Source organism: Poecilia formosa, unplaced genomic scaffold, assembly GCF_000485575.1.
Source record: "Poecilia formosa unplaced genomic scaffold, Poecilia_formosa-5.1.2 Scaffold560, whole genome shotgun sequence".
Classification (NCBI taxonomy): domain Eukaryota; kingdom Metazoa; phylum Chordata; class Actinopteri; order Cyprinodontiformes; family Poeciliidae; genus Poecilia; species Poecilia formosa.
This window is the reverse complement of record NW_006800499.1, coordinates 298409-312703: the sequence shown is the minus strand read 5'-3', so window position 1 is coordinate 312703 and position 14295 is coordinate 298409. Positions and strand designations below refer to the sequence as shown.

Here is a 14295-nt window from a genome sequence, read left to right as displayed (position 1 = left end):
TTTGTGTTTCTGTCAGGTCTTGACTGAAGCTTCAATCCCAGATTAATCTTCATCAATCAGATTAATCCCAGATTATCGGTTCTGGATCCGTCCTGATTTAAACATGTTTATACTTTTAGCTTCATTTATTTATTTATTCATATTTTTACACTTTATTGACAGTCGTCATGTTGGTGAGCTTCTTGTTGGATCTCCTGATCAAAGTCATTGATCAGCTGCTGATCAGCTGGGTTTGATCTTGTGAATCAGTGACTCTGAGCTTTTCAAAGTTCAGCTGAACATTTTGACCTGTCAGGTTCTGCTGGTGGTTCTGTTGTGTCTCGGTTGGTTCTGGCGCTTTGCTCTCAGCTCCTCTTGAACGTTTCAATCAGCCTCTCAGGAAACCGACTGTCACCAAGCAGTTCAGCAGAATTTAGCCGATTTTTACTCTAAACTTGATGCAGCTTGTTGTTGTTTTAAGGAGCTTTATAAATTAAATAATATTATATTTGACCATTTTTAGTTTTATTCCTGTTGGTTCAGTTTATCCTCTTTGTGTTTTTGATTTCTACCTTTAGATTCGTGTTTATTTCTGTCATCAGGTCTGGTTTCCTCCAGCTGCTCCTCGTCTGCAGTGTTGCTTGAATCATAGAGACTGTAAACCTTTCATCTCTTTAATGAAATCCTCCAGGGTCGGTTACCATTAAAGATTTATTAGATTATTGTTAAATGCTCGGAAATTCTCTAAACTTAATATTTGTCTAAGATACGATGTGATAAATCTTTAGCTTTGCTGTGAAGCTGTTTGGGTTTAATGCAGATGAACAAGCAAACGTTCATGTGAAGAAATATTAAATGTGTGATAAAATCATGTGTCTGAGGTGAGACTTATGATCCTCTGCTGAGATAACAGACCTCGTCTGTTTGAGGTTTGGTAGGTTAAACATTTCATTTCTTTCTTTATGAGGTTTTTAAACATGAAGTTTGAGTCCAGAATTAAACCAAGATGGACGCCCAGCTGCAGTTTCCTCCAGAAACCCCAAACTCTGATCTGAACCTCAGAGATTCACTTGTGATGTCAACTGTGGCTAATGTGGCTAATATTGTTAATGTTGCAAACATAGCTAATGTTGCTAATGTGGCTAATCTTGCTAATGTTGCTAATGTGGCTAATATTGCTAACATTGCTAATGTGGCTAATGTTGCTAATGTGGCTAATATTGCTAACATTGCTAATGTGGCTAATATTGCTAATGTTGCTAATGTGGCTAATCTTGCTAATGTGGCTAATGTTGCTAATGTGGCTAATGTGGCTAATCTTGCTAATGTGGCTAATATTGCTAACATTGCTAATATGGCTAATGTTGCTAATCCCAGAGGTGGGACCAAGTCAGTCTTTTGCAGGACTCAAGTCTGAAACTTTTAATTTCCTTCTGAATCTTTTTTTACAATGTTTCAGTTATAAGTTAAATGTAAATAATTGACCATGTGTCTTTTTAAAATGTGTATTTATGTCTAATGTTGATAAAACGTGGAGCTGAACACGAAATTAAATTTCACCTCTGCATCACAGTTCAGTTAAACTTTAAATTATCCAGAACAAACATTCAGTAAAAGAGACAAAAGCAGAACTCCATGTTCTGATGAAATGCTGACATTTCCATTAAACTAAAACACAAAACAATGTTCAGCATGTGGGTTAAACTCCACTGACTCTGATGTTCAGTCCTTACAATCGTACAATTTTTATTTTTGCAGAAATTTCTGAAGGACAGAAAAATTACTGGATTTTGTTTGTTTTTCTAGCAAAACTAAACCAGATGGAAATAATCTGTGTGACGATCATCTGAAGAGTTCTGACTGGACCAACGTAATGCAGTGATCAATATATTTATTGACAATATAAACTCCCGATATAAATGTCTCAAACACGCCATGGATCTGGTTCATCTTCATGAAACTCTGAGGTCAGGAACCGAACCGGCTTCATGACCCGGAGCCGCTGACTGTCCACTAGTAATCCAGAGCCAACAGGATGAATTTAATCCAGAGCCAACAGGCTGAATTTAATCCAGAGCGAACAGGCTGAATTTAATCCAGAGCCAACAGGCTGAATTTAATCCAGAGCCAACAGGCTGCATTTAATCCAGAGCGAACAGGCTGAATTTAATCCAGAGAGGACATTCTGAACATATCTAGGTTTGAATCAGCAGATTTCTCCAGCATGACTAAACGCAGCATGCAGGAAGCTCAGCGGTGTCACCAGCGTAGCTCGGCGTTAATCTGCTAATAACAGGAAGTTAGCTAAAGTCAGCTATCTCATTGCAAAAGAAAAGTAGCTCCTTCCTCTTTATGTAACTTCAAATGTCAAACAGTTGGAGGCTGAATCTCCATCTGAGATCCTCTTACAGGTTTTATAATTGATGTATCAAAAACAAATTATAGTGGGAGCAGATCTGCTTTGAGCGTTTTAGTCTCGTTTTTTTCCCCATTTTTTTGTTTTTTTTATCCTGTTAATTTGATTGGTTGATACAGAGTGGAAAAACAGAGGGACGGTCTGTGTCTGTCAATACTGAATGAGAGACATTAATTAATGGGGCCACTTTATAAATAATATGAGTTTTAAACTATAGACTTTGTGTAAAATATCAAGTCTTTTTAATTAAACTGAGGATTTGAGTTTTTCTGTGTATATTTAGGTTTCTGTGTTCACTTGAGTCTGTTTTGTTCTTTCTACCCTCCCAGCTGTGTCCTGTTCCCCTGATTACCTCCCTGTGTGTTTAAACCCACCTGTGTTCCTCGTTCCTTGTCTAGTTTTCGTCTAGTCTGCCGTTTTGCCTGTTCCTGTCTTTGTTACACCGGTTGCTACCAGAGATTAGCTCCTAGCCTTTGCTCACTCTGTGCTGCCTGGATTTTTGTATTTTCATCATTAAATCATAATTTTCCCTCCATAACCTGGGTCCACCACTCAACTAACGCATTTTATGACAAACAGCTTAAAGTCCAAGTTATTGGTGTAAAAGTCAAGACTGAGTCTTTGAACATTTCTTCAAGTCAAACTTAAAGTCTTAATTTTAATAACTCAAGTGCCCAACTCTGGCTAACACTGCTATTGTTGCTAACACTGCTAACGTTGCTAATGTTGCGAACATTGCTAACACTTCTAATGTTGGTAACACTGCTAATGTTGCTAAGGTTGGTAATGTTGCTAACATTGATGACACTGCTAATGTTGCTAACACTGATAATGTTGGTAACACTGCTAATGTTGGTAATGTTGCTAACATTGCTAAGGTTGCTAACCTTGTGAAGGTTGCTAAGGTTGCTAATGTTAACACTGCTAATGTTGTTAGCACTGCTAATGTTGCTAACATTGCTAACACTGCTAACGTTGTTAACACTGCTAACGTTGCTAACACTGCTAACGTTGCTAACACTGCTAACATTGCTAACCCTGCTAACGATGCTGACACTGCTAATGTTGTTACCAGTGCTAACATGGCTAATGTTGCTAACATTGCTACCATTGCTAACGTTGCTAACATTGCGTCCTTCTGAAACAGACGCGTCTCCTCCCTCCTCCCTGGTCGTCTCCCCCAGCCAGTCTCAGTTCTTTGAGTACGGTTCTGTCTCCATCAGCTGTGAGCGGTTTGGACCGGACGGATGGACGGTGTGGAGACAAACCACATCAGGGTGAGTTCACCATTCATCCGCCTCGGTCCCAGATAAAGGAACGTCCTTCATGACTGATGACTGGACCTTCGTCTGGAAGCTGAAGCCTCAGCGTGGCTCCAGGTGTGAGGGAAATGTCCGCTGTGTGTCCAGGCTGCAGGTGTCTCCATGTTCTGTGTGGGGAAGTCAGACCTCCTCCACCTGCACCATCAGCACCCTGAAGAAGACGGACAGCGGCGTGTACTGGTGCGAGTCCAGATACCGGGACAGCAGCCACACCGTCAACATCACCGTCACCAGTAAGAGACGCATGTTGATGTTCAGGGAACCACAGGCAGACCATCCAGCTTACTGGGACCAAACCATCAGCCTAGAACCCTCCAGCTGAACGTCCCTCTGTGTCTCTGTGGAGCCGGACAGGTGGTCCTGCTCGGTCCGGTCCTTCCTGTGACGGAGGGAGATGACATCACTCTGACCTGTCAACATAAGAGCGGAGCTCCACATTCTAACGCTGAGTTCTTCAAAGACGGATCCAAGATGGCGTCTGAAGGCGAACTGGTCCTCCGTAACGTCTCCAGGGCCCATGAAGGAGGTTACGCCTGTAAAATCAACGGGGTCAGATCTGAGACCAGCTGGCTGCTCATCAGAGGTCCACCAGCATCTATGTGTTATACATCTATGGTAGAAGAGTTTCCACTGACTGGGTGTCCATGTCTGTCCCCAGATGTGTCCAAGCCGGCGTCTCTGACTGTGAGTCCGGACTCGGCTCAGGTTCCAGAGTATGGCTCCTTCAGTCTGAGCTGCAGCAGCTCGGCTCCAGGATGGACCATCAGACGCTTCTCTGACAACAGGAAGACGTCCAGCTGTGGGGGAGACTGGGGCGTCCTGTCTTCTTCTTCTGTCTGCAGCCTGCAGACGGCCAAGAAGTCTGACAGCGCCCTCTACTGGTGTGAGTCTCCGTCCATGCAGCGGAGCAACACGATTCAGATCACCGTGCATGGTAGGTACCACAGCTGCTACACCGTTAGAACAAACTGCGCTGTCGCTTTAAGGCTCCTCCCACAACGCTCAGTCCGCTCTGATTGGCCACAAAGGAACCAATCCAAACACAGGTCCACTTCCTGTAAGCTTAGAGCCTTCAGGTCAGATTCCAGAGTTTAATGCAGCAAATGAGTGGAAAACATCTTTTGAGCTCATAAAGATTTTAATTTTCACCTTCCTGAGGCGACGGAGGAAACGGTAGCTTTGATCTGAAACATTTCCTGGTTTAAAGTCCATTTAAAGTCTAACGGACCCCAGAGCAACTTTTTATAAAGATAAACTGTCTAAATATTTGATGTTTCTGTGTCAATTTGGACATTTTTGTGTAAATTTGTTTAGTTCTGAAATATTTGACTGTAGACCGTCTCAGTGCTGCCCCCTGTGGATGGACAGCGGCTACTGCAGCTGATTATTTCTGCTTCTAACAGTCCAGCTTTATGTCACCGGTACCAGTTCAGGTCCAAGACCAGTTTCACTCCAACACGCCCCCTGGTGGTGAGTCAGGAGGTGGCATGGTGGGGGACTGTTGATGGACGGCTGATTTATCAGGAGAGGAACGGGCCAGGGAGGAGGGAGGAGGGAGGAGGGAGAAGGTGCAGGGTGGAGGTGCAGGGAGGAGGTGCAGGGAGGAGGTGCAGGGAGGAGCTGCAGGGAGGAGGTGCAGGGTGGAGGGAGGAGCTGCAGGGAGGAGCTGCAGGGTGGAGGTGCAGGGAGGAGCTGCAGGGAGGAGGGAGGAGGTGCAGGGAGGAGGGAGGAGCTGCAGGGAGGAGGTGCAGGGTGGAGGGAGGAGCTGCAGGGAGGAGCTGCAGGGTGGAGGTGCAGGGTGGAGGTGCAGGGAGGAGGGAGGAGCTGCAGGGAGAAGCTGCAGGGAGGAGGTGGAGGGAGGAGGGAGGAGCTGCACGGAGGAGCTGCAGGGAGGAGGTGCAGGGTGGAGGGAGGAGCTGCAGGGAGGAGCTGCAGGGTGGAGGTGCAGGGAGGGGATGCAGGGAGGAGGGAGGAGCTGCAGGGAGGAGGTGCAGGGAGGAGCTGCAGGGTTGAGATGGAGGGAGGAGGTGCAAGGAGGAGGTGCAGGGAGGAGGTGCAGGTTGGAGGTGCAGGGAGGAGGTGCAGGGAGGAGGTGGAGGGAGGAGGTGCAGGGTGGAGGTGCAGGGAGGAGGTGCAGGGAGGAGGTGCAGGGAGGAGCTGCAGGGTGGAGCTGCAGGGCGTTGTCACCATAAAGTCTCTAGAGTCTGCTGCTCCACTGCTGCCCTCTTCCTGACCCTCCCCCACCACCACCTTGACTCCCATCCCACACGTAGCCACGCCCCTCAGCCTCCTGGCTCCGCCCACTTTAGTTTTTTCTAATTTCATCTGGGGGCGGGGCTCCACTTCCGCATGGGGTTAGCTGTGCTTTAACTTTTCCAAACTAGCAGTGAACTCACCTGTTCATGGAGTTTATTCTGTTCTCAGGTAAATGCTACTTTGTGCTAATTGCTAGCGCAGCCAATCCAGCAGCAGCATTTATTCACCTCGGAGCTGATTGGCTGAACCCACAGGGGAAGGCTGCTGACGTTAGCTTCTGTAGTGACGCTGTGATGGTTTCTGTTGTGCATTTTGATGCATATTAATGTATATTTGGTGTTTGAGTGTTGTTAGATCACCGGTCTGTTCCCTAAACCTTGGTTCACTGTTCCCTCATCACCGTCTGCATCATTTTTACTGTTAAACTGCCTAAACATTTCATTTTAATCTGTGGGAACCTGAATAATGTTTGTAAATCTGTAGTAAAGCAGACAGACCCTGCAGGCTGATGTTCCCCTCCACCAGAACCAAACCCAGATTCTGTGTCTGCAGACGGTCCGGTGGTCCTGCTGAGTCCGGCCCTTCCTGTGACGTCTGGACGAAGCGTCACTCTGACCTGCTGGACCAAGAGCTCGGCTGCTGCCTCGGCTGATTTCTTTAAAAACGGTTCCTTGATCGGGTCGGGATCAGGATCCTTCACCCTGCGCTCCGTTTCCACGGCCGATGAAGGTTCCTACCGCTGCAGCACGGGAGGCGGAGAATCTCCGCCCAGCTGGCTGTGGGTCAGAGGTCAGAGTTCAGCATGAAGGATAAACTGCTGATGAGTTCAAGGTTTCTGGGTTTCACTCTGCAGCTGGTCTATAAAAACCTTCAGGTCTGCTCAGCAAAGAGATTCTTCAGTATTTAGTTTAAAATAATATAATAATGGAAATCAAATATTCAGAAACAAGTAAAGTGACTTAAATTAAATGTTTTGATCAAAAATACAATAACAATAAAAAAATCAGACCACTGAAATATAACAGTTTATTTGTTTTATTCCCTAAAGGCTGAGTGTTGCTAATTAGCATCAGAGCTAAGTTTACAGTAGTGGTGAACAGTGTTGTGGTACTCGAGATCGGTCTCGGTCTCCAGACCAAATTTTCTGATGATCTCGGGCTCTGAATACTCGCCATTTTATTTCAAGACCAGTCGAGACCCCAACTGTGAAAATACCACTAAACGTGCAGCATACTGTCCAGTTTGTTTGTTAACATTTTTGTTTTCAGTGGATGCAAAACGCACCGATTAAAATCCAATTAACTACGTGTTTCTGTTACTCCCCCCTCCCCTCCCCACCTTTCACTCGCGCGCGGCGCTCTGAGACATGCGCAGTGGTTTCCTCTCAGCGGCAGAAAATGTTTGTCTAATCGTCAGTAATATAATAGCGCTGCATAAATAGTAAGAAATCCGATGGCCACAGCTAATTCGGCGGCGCTTTGCTTTCACAGACGGTGGGGACAACGTCTAACTTTTTTCATCACTTAGAAAAGTAGCTCAAAGAAGGTAAGCTACGTTAGCGTGATGTTAGCAAAGCTAGCTGTACAGAAACACATAAGCATTGTGATGAAAAAAAGTCACTTACTATCTGAGTTATTGTGCGGAGGTGTTGACTGCCTTGTCGCACATATAGGACAACGCTGTGTCCAAAAGTCTGCAATATAGTGAGGTGACATTCAGAAACAGTCGATTCATCTGCTCGTCTCTTTATTTATTAGATAGGACTGGAGTGTCACTGAGAGCCGTTGTTCTATCAGATAGCCATACGCTGTCAGGATAGCATACATGCAGTGAGTACCATGCCTGCGCATTAAGAAGTCCGACCGTCAGAGGAGTTGTCAGTTCACCATATGCAGCAAGTTATGACGAAAATAAGTCATTAAATTGTTCATAATATGACATAATGTGATAACTATATAGATATACATGCGTTGTCATGGTTTCAAAGTGTGTTTAAAGTAGGTCTGGCTGCAGCTGGATGCCATACAACTGTTAATTACTGTTAATAATGGTCTACGTCATGATTCTATGTTGCTGATTAAATAAAATCATATGGTAATGACAGCGTATGCATGTCTGAGCTAAGGTGTGACTATCTGACAACGTATGCTGACCTGACAGAACACCGGTTCTTTGTTCTGGTAATGCTCTGTGTACACACTGCATCATTATTTTATTTTATTATGTACGTTGATATTTAATTTTACAAATAACTAAAACACAAGAATGAAAGAGCACGCAGAGCATGCACATTGCTCTTTGATTGTTTTTGTTCAAAGTGGCAGCTGTAATGTCTGCCATGGTGTCAGACTACCTGGCTTCATGTACTGGGATAGAGAGTGAAAACAGTCACGATGAGCGCCTTCTGTTTGGTTACTTCTTGCTTGTTGCTCCTTGGTCAGTGTTCATGGTTGAGCGTTATTTACCGTCAGGGCATTGCCTCAATTGCTATGTTTAATGGTGCAACAGTGGTGGATTCTTATATGAGCAATATGGGCAAATGCTCAGGGCGTTATGTTTTTAGGGATGGCACGAGACCATCACACTTTTTAGCACATAAATTGAATATTTAATATTGGTAAAATGTATTAAGTATTTAATATCTAGGTGTTTTATGGTAATATGGATCTTTCAGATTATTTTGAGAAGCAATTTCGATCATATTTTACATTTTATTGTGTCATGTAGCTGTAGCTGGTCTTGGTCTTGACTTGGTCTCAGGTTAGGTGGTCTTGAACACAACACTGGTGGTGGGTCTGATGCTCAGATTTATAATCTGTAAGTAATTTAACATCATATTTAATAAACTGGATGTAAATCTGAGCTACATTTCCTCCACATGGTGACCAACCTTCATGTTTATTTAAACTTCATTTATCTGAAAAATCACAGAGTTTAACAGAGCAGAGAGTCAGAGCCGGACCGGAACCGGACTGGGACCAGACTGGGAACCAGTTAATCCCAGCAGCAGCAGGGCGGTTCGGGTTTATACTGCAGAATCTCCTCTGATCTCAGGAATCAGAACCAGAAGTTTATCTTCAGACATTAAAACATTTCTACAGAAAGTTTCAGATCAAATAAACCAGTGGAGCCCAAAGTGGGTCCTGCATGTTTAAATCTCTCCTTGCTGGCAGTACCATCCTCAGCAGGTCAATGTTCTCCTTCATCCATCATCTGGTCCAGGTGACTTAAACCAGGGAGAATAAAACCTGCAGGATCCTCAGGGACCCACTTTGGGCTCCCCTGAAATAAACTGATCTGTAATCAGTGACGTTATTAACAATAACAGATAATTCAGTGTTTCAATAATCAGATTTAAAACATTTGGACTGAACTGATTTTCATCATCATCTCTGAGGTCAGAAGGTTTCATTTCCTGATGGTTTCATGTTTTCAGCTCCTGCAGATCCAGATCCTCCTCCTTCTTCTCCTCTTCACTCCATCCTGTGGAAAATCCTCTATGCTCCGGTTTCCATCTTTTATTTAATCCCCAGCTGCATCTGCATCTATAAACTCAGAGCCACAGGTAACCACAGCGCCCCCTGCTGGCTGTCTGCAGGAACAAACCGGCTGTAAAACCTCCTGTCTGTAAACCGTCTGCAGGCTGGAGCCCAGCGGGCCGGACCAGAACCTCTGGACCCAGACGAGCCCCAGCAGCAGCAGAAGAAGAAGAAGCAGCAGGTGGAGGCGACTACGACGACGCCATGAATCCTGTGACCACTGAGCATCGCTTCTGAGTCTCGGTTTAACCTCCGACCTCTAAATGTTTCCCTGCTGGTGTCATTTGTTTCTCTATTATCTGTATAAAGAATAAAATACAAGCTTTTTATTTTTTAAATTAGTTTCTGAACTTTAACGGTTCAGGAAGGAAACTGAGGTCAAAACCTTTCTGAAGTTTTGAAGTCCTAGAAATGTTTATTAATAAATGCTTAAAGTTAAATTTCATCATGAAACTTTGAAACTAAATGATGAAAAACGTTTTTATTTTGTGGAGTTAAAGGGATAAAAACAGGGCAGCAGGTGAAGCTGCTACATTTAGCATTAGCTACCAGTGTCTGTTAGCTAATGCTAATGCTAACAGGCCCTGCAGATGTTTACAGAAAAGCTTTTAACTGATATAACTTTTCATTTTGTGCCTTTTTGTTTTATGCATGTTTATTAGTTTGCATGTTTTTAAAGATTTTTTAAGATTTTTTAAGTTAAAGATTTTTTATGAATAAAATATATTTTTATTCCCAAATGCAGCTTTTTTATTTTGATGGAAAGTCTGACTGCTGATTGGTTAAAACAACCTGCTGGTTTTAAACACATTAATTAATTAGAATATAAAACATGTCAAATTCAAAGGACATTTTGAAATTAATATTTAAGCAGGTAATAAATGCTTTTTATTAAACATTTGTTTTTTTAATAGTTTTTATTAGTCTGCTTTAAAACTCTTTACATTTTTGTTTAGCTGTTAGAATCTAATTCACGTGGTGAAGAAGTTAATGAAATCATTTCATTCATTCATATCTAATGACTGAATGATTGTAGCTCCTCAGATCTGATCTTCTCTCCGAGTCCAACTGAAAACCTTCATCGTTACTTTAGTTCACCTGAAAGATGCTTTTATTGGACAAGACTTTTAAAAGGTCTAATATGACATCATCAGATCTGCCGCTCATCAGTCAGGAGAATGAAAACAACAAAAAATAAAATTATTTTAAGATCCAACAACATTTTTGTTCAGAGACGTTTTCATCGCCTCGTTTTACAATTTTCCTTCTTCAGGTTTGATTTCTGCCAAACAGGAAGACCGCTCATCCTGCTGTCCGTCCTTTAGGCCACGCCCCCAGGAGAAGCTCCTCCCACAGCTGTTGGCTCTGCTGGTTCTGGTTTCACCAAGAGACCACTGGGTCCAGCTGGTACCGCCTCGGTCCACAGCAGGAGAACCAGCGACGGGAACATCACCTGATGGCTGTTTGACAATGTGGCTCACGTTCAGGCTCCTCGGTTTCGGGCTCCTCGGTTTCGGGCTCCTCGGGTCTGGACGGCTCTTCAGGCCGTTGATCCACCTCTGGGTGAACCTGTGATTCCTCAGGTCACCAGCGGTTCTGAACGCGGCTCTTACAAAGGTTTCCCACACTGATCACATCCGAAGGGTCTCTCTCCGTTGTGAGAACCCCAGTGGAGATGAAGAGAAGGTTTATGGTGAACAGCTTCCCACAGGTTTCACAGGAGAAGGGTTTCTCTCCAGTGTGGATCCTCCGGTGAAGTTTTAAAGAATTCATCACCTGGAACGTGGAGCCACATTCCTCACAGCTGTATGGTTTCTCCTTGCTGTGAACCATCTGATGAGCCTTTAAACGGGCTGATAACCTGAAGTCACAGATCTGACAGCAGAGATCCTTCTGTCCTTCTGTTTCTGTTGGACAGAAACAACATGATTAGGACGATCAGAGGAGGAGGAGACCTCGACACGCTGATGTCCTCAGAGTGAGGAAGAAACCTTCTGAATATCAGATCTACTAGAAACATTTTATCTCTGCATGAAGAAACATCAGCAAACTCCTGGAGCTCCAGGCTCCTTCTGATTGGAGGATCAGCGTCTCCTGGAGACGTGTGGACACCTGGACAGGAGTCAGGAGACCCAACCGACCACCTGATGACCTCCAGACTTTGATCATTTGCAGCTGAACTCTGGTTGTGTTGCAGATTTCAGTCCCTCCAGTTTTTCATGATCACATAAATTCATGCAAAACCAGCAGATCACTGCATTTATTCACACTAATGGATCATTGTGATTGATTGGAAATTTTCCGCAGAAATGATCAATAACGTTGGGTTGAAGTGATGCTGATTCCAACCTGCAGGTGGCAGCATTTCTTCTTTCCACCGCTCTGCTGGGGCCTCCAGGGACGAAGGCATGTTTTACTTTTCCGTTCCCTGAAATAATCACTGATCAGTTCATAATCGATACTGTGAGCCTTACAGGCCTCCGTACTTCCTGCTTCAATACAAGGTTATAAGGTTTTTACATGAATGTTAATATGATTCATGGAAAAACATTTTATATCTTTTTCTTTAGTACAGAAAGGCGCCACAAACCTACGATATAAACAGAAACTTTCCATAAGAAGGAAAGAAATAAAAATACATCCAGACTATTTGAGTTATAACCGTATGTAAATATTTAGAAGTTTAATGAGAAAAAAATCACAAAATTTACTGCAAATATTGTAAAGTATCACCATAAATCACAAATAAATCCTAAAATCCAGATATTTAAACCTGTGGCAGCAGCAGATTGACTCTGGACGTTTTATTATCCTTATAAACAGTTTGTTCTAACTTCAGGGTTCTTATCGGACTCGGACCGACCAGAACCGGTTCCTCCACCTGGTGTCTCAGTTTCACATCCTGCAGATCAGCAGCTGCTCTCTGGGTTTAGGTGGATCTAATCAGGCTCATCCTGCCGAGATAACAAATACCCAGAATGCTTCACTTCACTCAGGTTTATCAGCTCAGATGAAAACAACATTTAGACACAAATGATCTGAAGAAAACTTCTAGATTTTTATTATCTACAGAAGGAAAAGTGTCATTAGTGCAGAATCATCATTTAATTTATACTTTTATGTTTGCAACAAAAGAAAAACATAAATAAACCATGAAATATTTTTAAAAGTACAAAGTTTCCTTCCTCTAATGAAGCAACTCAGTTTATTGAAAAAAATCAGAAAAGAAAAATAAATGAATTATTTTCCCCTACAAACCAGAAACCTGGAGGAACCGACCTGCAGCAGAGAGGAGACCTGGTTCTGGTCCTGGTTCTGGTCCTGGTTCTGGTCCTGGTCCTGGTTCTGGTCCTGGTCCTGGTCCTGGTTCTGGTCCTGGTCCTGGTCCTGGTTCTGGTCCTGGTCCGGGTTCTGGTTCTGGTCCTGGTTCCTGGTCCTGGTTCTGGTTCTGGTCCTGGTCCTGGTCCTGGTCCTGGTTCTGGTCCTGGTTCTGGCTCTGGTCCTGGTCCTGGTCCTGGTTCTCGCTCTGGTTCTGGTCCTGGCTCTCCTCTCAAACAGGAAGGGGCGGGACGAACCACACGGCATTTCCTTATTTGGAAATGGGATCATTCCACTCCGGAACTGAAGGGGGCGCTATTTCCTATATTATCCTCAGTCTCCCGTTTTTATTTTCTTTTGAAATCTGTCATATATCTTCATCTTTAGGAAGGATTTTCGCTCTCAGCGTGTTTTTGAACTTCTCTCTTTTATTTACTTCAGCTTTTACCAAAGTCTGTATCTTTCTGTGAACTTCTAAATCTGCTCCTTAGTTGCATATTTTTGGGTCGACCTCTCCCTAAACCTGCTGCTGGCACTGAAACACCAATGGAGACATTTTAAAAAAATGCTTCCGGTTCAAGACGGCAGCTGAATGCAACTCCAACTAAACTCCAACCCTGCCAGCATGCCTAGGTGGGCCCCATGTGGACAAAAGGAGGGCAGACCATATGGGTTTGTCCACGGGTTCCACGATGGACCCACATGGGTTTGTCCATATAGGGCCCATGTGGGCCAGATCCGCTATGTGGGTCATTTAAGAACTGATTTTCAAACTAAACTGTCACATGACACATTGTGACATAACTACTTCTGTAACGGCCCCGTATTTGGCAACGACAGATCTGGCCCAGGTGTGGCCTGCCATCACTGGCCCAGGTGTGGCCTGCCATCACTGGCCCAGATGTGGCCTGTCATCACTGGCCCTCCCGTGCCATCACTGGCCCAGGTGTGGCCTGCCATCATTGGCCCAGATGTGCCATCATTGGCCCAGATGTGGCCTGTCATCACCGACCCTCCCGTGCCATCACTGGCCCAGGTGTGGCCTGAGATGACTGGCCCAGGTGCGGCCTGCCATGACTGGCAAAGGTGTTGCCTGCCATCACTGGCCCATGTGTGGCCTGCCATCACTGGCCCACATGTGGCCTGTCATCACTGGCACTGTTGTGCCATCATTGGCCCAGGTGTGGCTTTTCATCACTGGCCCAGGTGTGGCCTGCCATCATTGGCCCTGTTGTGCTATCACTGGCCCAGGTGCAGCCTGCATTCACTGGCCCAGGTGTGGCCTGCCATCATTGGCCCAGATGTGCATTATTGGCCCAGGTGTGGCTTGTGTTAAGAATGAGAATCTCAATCGATGAATCGTGATTTGTATTGACACACGGAGCATAAAATCAGACAAGAAAAGCATTCAGACTTTACTTATTTTATTAACTTTCAGCGCTGAAAGGAGACGCTTTACCATTAC

General features: G+C 44.4%; 1 protein-coding gene across 4 annotated transcripts in view; it reads left to right on the top strand.

The window, feature by feature from the left end:
• Positions 1–10181, top strand: part of LOC103129617 (sialoadhesin-like) — a 13248-nt gene extending 3067 nt beyond the window's left edge. For 2 of the 4 annotated variants that reach the window (XM_016665278.1, XM_016665279.1), the window contains 6 exons: positions 3543–3672; positions 3805–3950; positions 4064–4651; positions 6526–6762; positions 9410–9538; positions 9616–10181. In XM_016665278.1, the coding sequence (XP_016520764.1) occupies positions 3543–3672; positions 3805–3950; positions 4064–4651; positions 6526–6762; positions 9410–9538; positions 9616–9749 (1364 nt within the window). In that variant the 3' untranslated portion in view covers positions 9750–10181. Of the gene's footprint in view, positions 1–3295; positions 3673–3804; positions 3951–4063; positions 4652–6525; positions 6763–9409; positions 9539–9615 lie in introns of those variants that run through there. The other 2 variants (XM_016665277.1, XM_016665276.1) reach the window with 2 other exon arrangements.
• Positions 10182–14295: the final 4114 nt, after the last annotated feature.